The 10,581-nt window shown below is 46.5% G+C and overlaps 1 protein-coding gene across 1 annotated transcript in view; it reads right to left on the reverse strand.

Annotated features, from left to right (window-relative positions):
- Positions 1 to 8,767, reverse strand: part of NFX1 (nuclear transcription factor, X-box binding 1) — a 49,744-nt gene extending 40,977 nt beyond the window's left edge. Inside the window, exons 1-2 of the mRNA XM_040963709.1 lie at positions 8,686 to 8,767; positions 4,225 to 5,235 (exon numbers count right to left, since the gene is read on the reverse strand). Coding sequence (XP_040819643.1) covers positions 4,225 to 5,235; positions 8,686 to 8,710 — 1,036 coding nt within the window. The 5' untranslated portion in view covers positions 8,711 to 8,767. The remainder of the gene's footprint in view (positions 1 to 4,224; positions 5,236 to 8,685) is intronic.
- Between the last annotated feature and the right edge of the window lie 1,814 nt (positions 8,768 to 10,581).

Raw genomic sequence — 10,581 nt, forward strand, 5'->3', positions numbered from 1 at the left:
ACAGTAGGAAACTAAGGGTCCCCTAGAAGCTGAGAGTGTATCTCGTCAATAGCCACCAAGAACACAGGGATCTCACCTGTGAGGAACTAGTCCTTCCATGCAAGAGGGATTCTGGGCCTCAGGTGAGAGCACATATGTGGCTAAATTCCAGCCCTGGGAGATCTTGAGCAGAGAATCCAGCTAACCCATACCCAGATTCTTGAGCCACAAAAACTTTGACAAAATAAATCTGTGCAATCTTTATGAAGCTATAAGACATAATGAGCCAGCCTTAAGTATTCAAAAAACAGTTCTGGTGTAACAATGCTTTGTGTGCATGTGAACTGAGGTCACAAGGACCATCTGGTGAAACAAACAAGCAGAACTGAAAAACAGTGCCAGAGCAGGCCCTGCACAGGTGGTGGCTTCCAGGGCCAGGCGGTACCTAGTCTCATGAACTGGAAGGTGACTAAGACAGTGAGATCAGCAGAATGAGGATGGCCTGATGAAATTATATTCTGGGAATCATGAAAATGTTCTCAAAGACTGACTGTTCTCAAAGTTGACTTGGGGAGTCAGCACTAGGGTATAGATTAAGCAGCTGCATCCCAAATCAGTCTGTCAGTTTACGTTTCAGCTATTTCATTTCTGATTCAGTCTTCTGCTAATGCATTTTTGCAGGCAGCAAATGACAGTCCAAGTGCTTGGGCTCCGGTCACTCATATGGGAATTCCGGATGATGTTCCTGTCTCCTGGTTTTGATCTGGTCCAGTCCTGGCTGTCATGGGCATTTGGATGGAAGACATTCCCCTCCCCGCCCCCACCTTATCATTACCTTCCAAATGGATGAAAAGAAATAAATGAACATTTTTAGAAATCTGATTTGCAATCATGGGGGAAGAAGACGGTGAGAAGAGGCTCGCTGGGTACTTTATACCAGAAGATAAAACTTGATCCAAGACTAGAAGGGAAATAGTGGGTGGGCTCCTCCCTTTTAGATTACCACTTCCACTGGAGAGCACAAAACCAGGACTGAGGTAGGGGTGGCTAGTGGAGCTGGTTAGGGTTGAACTAGGCTTCAATGCCCATAGGCATGTGTGAGAGCTGAATGGGATGCGGGACACAGTAGACTAGCCTGCTGCACATACTGGCAAGCATGGGAACCAGGGCAGGGGGTAGGCCTGGTGGGGGTTATTATGGGTCACTCCAGCTAGGCTGAAGCTCCCACTGGTTTACATGAGGGCCATGTGTATACTGGGCAATATCAGGCTGGACTGCAACACCCATTGGTTCCAGTGGAAGACAGGGCTGGAAACAGAACCGACCCAGCAATTGCAACCACCAGGTGATTGGGGCGATGGGCTGTACCAGGCCCTGTACTTAAAAATACACACAAGAATCTGGTCTGGGAACACCTCAGACAAAGTTTCTTTGGGGATCTCCCCAATTGAACTGCTGGACTCAGAACTCATGGTCTGCCTTGGAGTACAAATGCCGGAGCCGAGCCTTCCCAGAGGCTCAGATGGACCAGTGGAGAGCATAACCAGCTTCACATGGAGGATATGGCAGTCTATCGGAACCTGCAGAGGATACCTGGCATCACAACAGAGGACAGAACAATCAACTACCCCAGCCATATGTTGGCAGTGAAAAATTGGGCAAACGGATACTCTAAGGAGGACTATGTCAATCAGTGGATTCTGTAGCAACTTCAATTTTGCTTGGAATGGCAAGACTGGCAGCAATTCATAACTGTTGAACTATCAAAACCAATTGAGCAAGACCCTCAGAGCATGCCCCCCTTCAGGGACCTGGGATGGGTGGGAGACTGGGTGGGGCTTTTCCCTTTATCTCCCCTTTTACCCCAGATACAGAAAAAAAAAAAAAAAAAAAAACAATGTGGAAATAAGTCTTACCCACTTTCCTGTAGCCCTTGAACCCTTTTGCCCTATTAACTATGTAAAGATTGTCAAAAATATAAAGGAAAAAAAAAAAAAAAAAAGAAAAACTTGAGCCAAGGGATGAAGTCTATTTATAGAAAGGAAGTTTTCAGTTCAATGTAATGATGAAGTTTTTTAAAAGTCAGCATGGAGTACACAGGGAGTTCCGAGAGTTATGTTAGTGAAGTTACAAAAAATTTTAAAAACAGCATATGCTTTTAAGGAGCTTAGGGATTAGTAGAGGCCACTGACACATAAATTAATGTTTCTAGTGGTAACTTCTGTAATCCAACCATGTAAAGCAAGGACAAAGACATACAATAAAGGCTAGAAGAGATTCATGCTATTAACAAACATGAGAAAAGGTTCCCTGAGCGTGTATCTAGCTTTTGCTAATGAGAAAGAATTCACCAGTGAGTCCTCGCCTTGAGTGCCCGGGATCCCTTATGGGCGCCAGTCCTAATTCCGGCAGCTCCACTTCCCATCCATCTTCCTGCTTGTGGCCTGGGAAAGCAGTCGAGGATGGTCCAAAGCCTTGAGACCCTGCACCCACATGGGAGACCTGGAAGAGGTTTCTGGTTCCCGGCTTCAGATCTGCGCAGCACCGGCCATTGCGTTCACTTGGGGAGTGAATCATCAGATGGAAAATCTTCCTCTCTGTCTCTCCTCCTCTCTGTATATATGATTTTGTAATAAAAATAAATAATCTTTAAAAAAAAAAAAAGAATTTACCAGTGAGCTCACTACAAGAAATTCTAGACAGAGTGCTGCATGCAAAAGCATGGAAATACAAAACAGTACTGAACTGATAATAAGATGTGGCAGAGAGAGGCAGGTGTTGTGGCTACCAGCTGCGATGCCTATATCTGATACTAGAGTGCTTGGTCTACTCCAGCTACAATGTTTCCAACCTAGCTTCAGCTAATAGGCTTGGGAAGGTAACAGATGTCGGCCCAAGTGTACTGGGGTCCCTACCACCTATATGCCAAACACAGTTAAGAGTTCCACGTTCCTAGCTTTGGCTTGGGCTAGGTCTGGATATTCCACGCATTTGGGAATGAACTAGACAGAAGATTCCTCTTTCTGTCTTTTTCTCTCTCTGTCATTCTTTCAAACAAATAGATCTTTTTTGAAAATGTGGTGGAAATTGAGAAGGCAGAAGATTGCTGAGTAGGACAGAAGCCAGAGTCTGAAGATCTTGAGGTCACTGAGTAGAATTTTTTTTTAAGAATTATTTATTTTTATTGGAAAGTCAGTTATACAGAGAAGATCTTCCGTCTGATGATTCACTTCCTAAGCGGCCACAATAGCCAGAACTGAACTGATCCAAAGCCAGGAGTTGGGTGCCTCTTCTAGGTTTCCTACAAGAGTACAGGTTCCCAAAGCTTTGGGCCATCCTCAATTGCTTTCCCCAGGCCACAGCAGGGACCTAGATGGGAAGTGGGGTTGCTGGGATTAGAACAGGTGCCCACATGGGATGCCAGTATGCGCAAGGCAAGGACTTTAGTCACTAGGCTACTGTACCATGCCCCACTGAATGGAATTTAAAAGTGACATAATACAGGGCCTAAGTTGTGGAGTGGTAAGTTAAGTCTCCTTGTGAGGTGCCAGCAACCATATAGGCACCATTTCTAGTCCCAGCTGTCCCACTTTTCAGTCAGCTCCCTTCTTATAGCCTGGGAAAAGAGTGGATGGCCCCAAACCTTGGAACCCTGCATCCACATAGGGGATCTGGAAAAGCTCCTGGCTCCCAGTATTGGATCAGCTCAGCTATGGCAACTGTGGCCATTTGGGGAGTGGACCAGTGGATGGAAGACCTTTCTCTGTAAAATCTGCCTTTCAAATAAAAATAAATAAATCTTAAAAAGAAAAAAAACAGGAAGCACTTGTTCAGTATAGAAGCAATCCTTTTCCAGAATGTTTTTAATACATGGTTGAACTCATAGAAACACAATAGCACCACCCTTCCAGCTCCCTGCTTGTGGCCTGGGAAAGCAGCAGAGAATGGCCAAAGCCTTGGGACCCTGCACTTGCATGGGAGACCCAGAAGCTTTTGGCTCCTAGCTTCAGATTGGCTCAGCTTCGGCTGTTGTGGCCACTTAGGGAATGAAACAAGCAGATGGAAGATCTTTCTGTCTCTCATTCTTCCTGTAAATCTGCCTTTCCAAGAAAAATAAAATTAATCTATTAAAATCTATTTCCCCACTTTGTATTTTTATACTTCCCAGGATCTAAACTGTGTGAATACTATCTATTTTAAAGTTACAACTAAAACTAAAAAAAAATTTCCTCTAGATAGATTTACCTGTGTGAGTTTCCACATTCTTGAGCACATGGTTCTGTTTGCCTCTGGAGAAAGGAGACACCACCTGAGGATCCTGCCTCCTCAGAGTGCATTTCTCTTGGTCAATCCTTCTGGAAGACTTGTTGACAACTGCCAAATTCCCGTTGTCACAGGCAGGTTTTGCTGGTCTCTCATTGAGATTATCCTTTGGAATGGAGCCCACGTTGTTTCTGGGCCCTGTGTTTGTCTGCTGGCGCGGACTGTCCTGTTTTGGTGGATTTCTGCCTGGTCGTGGCCTAGCCCCCTCCACCTCCCAGGGAGGCCTTTTCTGTGGGTATCTTTTCTGTTCATTTCGTTTGGCCCCACACCCATCTACTGCTGCTTTCCTAGAAGATGCATCTGAAGAATCGAGGGCGAAAACCACTACAGGTTTGGCATTTTCGGGGACAGCATCTTCAGGTTTTGGAATTATTCTATTACCCCACTCGCATTTCAGTTTACCCTTGATTTTTGGTCCTTTACCATAGCTGTAGAGAGACTGTGCTCCTTTTTTGGGTTTTGCTCCCCTGGGATCTGCACCAACAATTTCCTTCTCGCTCTCAGAGGGGCTGTGCTCTATGGGGTTTGTCCCACTCTCCAATCTGGTCACACTTTCCAAGCTGATTACATCTGAAGTCTGATCAGTGAGATTCTGTGCTTTCTTGATTCTCAGGTGGTGCTTTTCGCTCCTCAATTTGTGCCAGGGCTGACTCTGAAGGCCATGGCTTTTGGATGGTTTATGAGAAGCAGAGGAGTGGAAGGCAGCTTGCTGACTCCTGGGTTTGCTTCCTAACGGATGATAACTGTGTTGATGAATGGCAGAGATGTCCTCATAAGGGAGCTGCCTGGAAAGGTGACAGGGAGGTGGTGAACTGTAATTTCTTCTACCACTTCTACCAGAGTCTAATCTCCTTTGGGCTCCACAATTTAGACCGGCATTTTTTCTCTCGTGAGGAATGAACTCAGCAGCATCTGTATTGAATCTGAAAGTGCCTAAGACACAAGAAATAGACACATCAGTAAAGAAAACAATTTATCATCTATGAATTTCTGTAAAACTCTTGATCATATCTAAAAATTATTTTCTTTTGACTTGCATGAAACACACTCCCTGTCAGACCTCTAGTTCCACACAGAGGTTATGGATTCAATGTACTTGTGGAAGACCCATCAGTCCATGTGCAGGAGCCAAATCAATAGCCACTGACAGCTAAGAGTTTGGGTAAAAATCAATGGGCACATCAGGTACTATGTCTACATGCATTTACTTTGCAAAACAAACCAACCCTTAAAGGTCGGGTAGCTGTCCAGATACCGATCGTCAGATTCTACATGAACTTTCAACCTTCTAAAGCAGCATTGTGTAACACCAAGCAAATAGGCTTTGGGGTCAGCTCTCCAACTAACATGTGAGCTTAGGGGTATCACTTGACTGCTGCAAGCCTTAACTTCCTCATCCATGATAGAAAATGACAATAAATTTCAAAAGTTACTATAAGATTCAATAAGACCTGATACAGACAGTGCTGAACACTGCAGTACATCAGTGTCCATCTCCTCCTCCAGGAAGACATCTGAGGGTTTTTATATGTAACTTCTATAATAGCATCGAGAATCTTAAAGTCTCAAAAACTAACCATACTTCCCTTCAACCCACTCATCTTTTCCCTATGATGCTCTAAATGAGTCCCTGAAGCTCAAAGACAAAAGTGACTTGCCCGAAAACACAACACTAGCTAATAAACTCAGAACTACATATTGTGTAGAACATGCTATGAATCAATAGGACCTGGAAGGCACGCATTAAGTCTTTGTCCATCATGTACTATGACTTTGTGCAAAGCCTAAACTTTCCCGTAAGTAATGGAAATATAACAACACCTTTATCAAAGAGCTGCTATGAAGAACAAAGCAAGTTAATGTCACAGAAGTGGTTAAAATGGGCCTTCGTCATTGCTGGTAGAGATTATGTGAGACACAGATTCAACCACACACAGTACAGTCCACAACTTGTGGCCTTCATGTTCAATGTGGTACCAAGTATGTGACAGCCACTATCATAAACACTTAAAGAAAAAAAAACCCAGCCATAAAAAAACAACTTGCACAAGCTTACATTACTTCTCAGGATTCCAAAGCAGGACGTGTGGCATTAGAGACCATGCTCTTACACTATGGTATGCAGACAAGCTGGGGAGTGTATGCCACAGGAACATACAGGGAAGAACTGAACAGGATTACAAAGGCCATTAGCATAACTTATTCAACTCAGGATTTGTCTCCAAAGTTTTCACAAAAGCAGAATTCTGGAAGTAAAGTAGAAAGCCTCACAGGATGGCAAGAGGATCAGACAAATTCAGGAGGTGGCAAAAGTATTCCAAAACGGGTAGAATGGGCCAAAAGATACTGGTTGGTTCTTTCTGGCTTGAAGAAACAAGGCTGGAGAGAGGGGTAGAAATAAGGCCAACACCCTATCCAGAGTGGGCTGGTCAAGGGTGGGAAAAGGGTGCTTCATGTTGAACAGTAGTGAACCGATCCTATTCAAATACAGTAAGTGTTCCACCAGACAAGAGGTAATGGTGTTATGGCCTAAGAAATATGCTTAGGACAAAAAAGGAAAAAGAGGCACACCGATCAGGACACTGGACCATGGCAAAGATCAACACAGCAGCCCAGCAGGTGTCCTCCAACACCAAATAGCGCAGGCACACGAGGAGAAACCCAGCTGCAGGCCCTGAAGCTAAGGCACAAAGCAGGTTCAGGACACTTTGTCCACAGGCACAAAGACACTCTCTGTACCTAGCTGTTGTTTAGCAATCTTGAACAGGGATGGAAGTCTGGGCTAGAGATGAGTCTAAAGTAAGAACATGGACCTGAGGGCCCAGCGCGGTGGCGCAGGTGGTTAAGGTCCTCACCTTGCACGCCCGGGATCCCATATGGGCGCCGGTTCTAATCCCGGCAGCCCCGCTTCCCTTCCAGCTCCCTGCCTGTGGCCTGCGAAAGCAGCAGAGGACGGCCCAAAGCTTTGGGACCCTGCACCCACGTGGGAGACCCGGAAGAGGCTCCTGGCTTCGGATCGGCATAGCATTGACCGTTGCGCTCACTTGGGGAGTGAATCATCGGATGGAAGATCTTCCTCTCTGTCTGTCCTCTCTGTATATCCGCTTTTCCAATAAAAAAATAGTAAAAATAAATCTTAAAAAAAAAAAGAACATGGACTTGAAATAAAAATAACAGAAGGCACAGCAGTGGGAGGTGTCTGGACTACAGCCTCAACAGGGTGTAGAGGACAACCTGCACACAGATGGCACCCGGGCCCCACAGCGACAGCTATAGCTGGCAACCTGTGGTGGTGCGGAAATCAATGGATTCAGTCTAGAAGTCAGGTGAAGGACTAGATGGGATGAAAAAAAACCAGCAGCAGCCTGAAGTTTGCCACCCCACTATATAATGCTACAATGAGGACTAGGGTATGACAGTTTCATTTCAATTTTTTTTAAAACTAAGGTCCACGATATTAAATACATCTTACTTGCCACCCCACATATACTTTTTATAGTCTTGGTATTGGTTGATAATAAAACTATGATTCAAACCAGCAAATGTTTCCAAACTCCATGCTGGAAACTGCTGGTCTGTGTTTTAGAAGTTGGGGATCATGAAATAAAAATCATTGTCATGGGTTGTCACCAGCCTTAAAAAAAAAAAAAAAAAAAAAAAAGCAAAACCAAAATAGAATATACTACAGATAGCAAAGGGAACTACCGCTTCCTGAAACTTCGGGTGCCCGTTTAGAGCCACGTGAAGTGTGCACTTGAGGTGGTGATAAACTGTTTTTCTGATTGCCATTCAAAGAGTCTAGCCCAAGATGTTCTACCAACACGTACTAACTAGGCTGTCTCCACGCACAGAGGCACCTCCCAGGAGAAAGTGCGTTAAGTCAGGGGATACGGCCGGTATTAACTTCTTAGGAAGACACTGGAACACGGTCACACACAGCGGCTGGCGGGGTGGGGTGCTCGCGCCAGCGCCGCCACCACCACTGTGGGAGCTGAACACACCCCAGGCATGCGCGCCAACCCGCGCGCCGTCCAGCGCCCGCCACCGGCCCCGGCGCGGACCCCGCGGCCGTCCGCCCACCGAGGGCAGGGCGCGGCCGCCTCCGCAGGCCCGAGCGTGCCCCTGCCGCAGGGCCGGGGGCCCACGGCGGCTCCCTGGGCGCCAGCGGACACCCCGGCGGCTGGGCTTCACCATCCAGTCGAAGATGGTGGAGCTCTCCATACGCAGCACGCGCGGGTAGCTTGGCCCTTGCGAGCCACTATCGCCAAGCCCGACACGCGCCGCTCTCGCGATACGAAGGGCTTAAGGGCCCCCAGGACTTTGTCACGGACCTAATTTCCGCTCCCTGAGAGGGACCCAGACCCGCGCGGGCCGGGACAGTACCTGAGACAGGAGGCGCCTCCGCCATCCCGTGCCGCAGCACCTAAAGCCAGCCCTGCAGCCCAGCGAGCGCTGTCACCCGGTCACGTGCCACGGACTTCCGGCGCCACGAGAAGATTTGCATCTGCGCGCCGAGTAGGCGGCCGCGGAAGTTGCGCAGTTCCAACCTAGTTTAGGGCGCATCCCTGACGTCAGACAGACGCTCCGAGCGCTGGGCGGAAGGGGAGGTTTGCAGCCGGAGGCGGCCCCAGGTTTCGGGAGGGCGGGGTGAGGGGTGGAAGCAGGTTTTGCGTAATCATATTGTTTTTCTTTGAGACATTCGCTGTGCTTTCCTTTTGCCCTGACCTTCTGTCCTCTAGCTGACTTCAGATGATGTCAGGGGTCAGCTCATAGGTTATTTTCCTCATAGATAGGATTGGCGTTAAAAAAAAAGTTACAACCTGGTGCTGTGGCCTAGTGGCTAAAGTCCTCGCTTTGAATGTGCCAGGATTCCATATGGGCACTGGTCCTAAGTCCGGCAGACCCTCATCTTCTAGGTTGCTGGTAAAAGCTATTTTTAGGGAGGTGTCTCAGAGGAGGCACTCCAATAAAACCACCTTGAAAGATCTACAAGTTTCTGGCTATGGCCACTGCACACTGTAACGGCTAGGAAGAAGCCAGGTGTGTTCTAAGAGCCAGAGAATGAAGAAGCTTGATCAACCAAAACCACCACAAACAGGAAGCAAAACCATTTCTCCCAGCAGCCTCTCACCAGTGCCCTCTGTTGACAAAACTTGCCAGCTGGCAGAGGACAAGCATTCAAAGGGCCCAGTCCAGTTCACAGATGAAGGAGTAAATTCAAAACGTGAAAGCAACACATTCTCAGCTGGTATACTGGAGAATCTGCTCCTGATTTTCAAAACTTACAAATTTAAATGCATATTTGTCTTTCCATGCAAACACTACTTCCTACAACTTCCCAAAGATTCACAGATATTTGGGATGGGAGACACCAGTTGGGACTCTCACGTCTCATACCAGAGTACTTGGGTTTGAGTCCGGCTCTGCTTTACTAGTCCAGATTCCTACTAATGTATATTCCAGGAGGCAGCAGTACTCTGGTTGTTGCCACCCACAAGGAAGGCCCAGATCGTTCCTGGCTCCTGGTTTCAGCATGACCTAGCTCCAAATTTGAGTGTGAATCATTGGGTGGAAGAGTTCTCTTTGTACATCTTTCTGAATCTGAAGTAAATATAAATAAATAAATATAAATACATAGAGGAAAATTTGCTGAGAATCATCTCTAAAATAATGTGCTTATTTTGGATACATTCGATTTTAAGTAATGATGGGACATTTAAATGGAAATGCTCAGGACTGAAAGTAAGTCTGGAGAAACGTCCAGGATAGAAACAGTTGCTTGGGCCTGGGGCAGCAGCCTGGTGTCTAAAGTCCTCGCCTTGCATGAGCCAGGATCCCATGAGGGCACGCACAGGTTCGTATCCTAGCTGCTCCATTTCCCATCTAGCTCCCTGCTTGTGGCCTAGGAAAGCAGTAGAGACTAGCTCAAAGCCATGTGTTCCTGCACCCACATGGGAGACCTGGAAGATGCTCCTGGGTTCAGATTGACTCAGCATCAGCTGTTGCAGCCACTTGGGGAGTGAACCAGCAGACAGATCTTTCTCTGTCTCTCCTCTCTCTAAATCTCACTTTTATTAAAAAATGAATCTTAAAAACAACAGTTGCTTGGAATCATTAATAGATATGTAAAGTTTAAATTATGGATGGGAGATTTCTCAAGGAGCAAACAGACTGGAATATGTTATTCAGCTTCCAGGGCTGAATAACAAAGAGGCATCATGGAACCATAGCCAAAGAAACAGAAAAACCAAGAGAATATATAGAGAAGACAAGAAAGGT

Source organism: Ochotona curzoniae, unplaced genomic scaffold (genome assembly GCF_017591425.1).
Source record: "Ochotona curzoniae isolate NIBS_2020 unplaced genomic scaffold, NIBS_Ocur_1.0 scaffold_3208, whole genome shotgun sequence".
NCBI lineage: Eukaryota > Metazoa > Chordata > Mammalia > Lagomorpha > Ochotonidae > Ochotona > Ochotona curzoniae.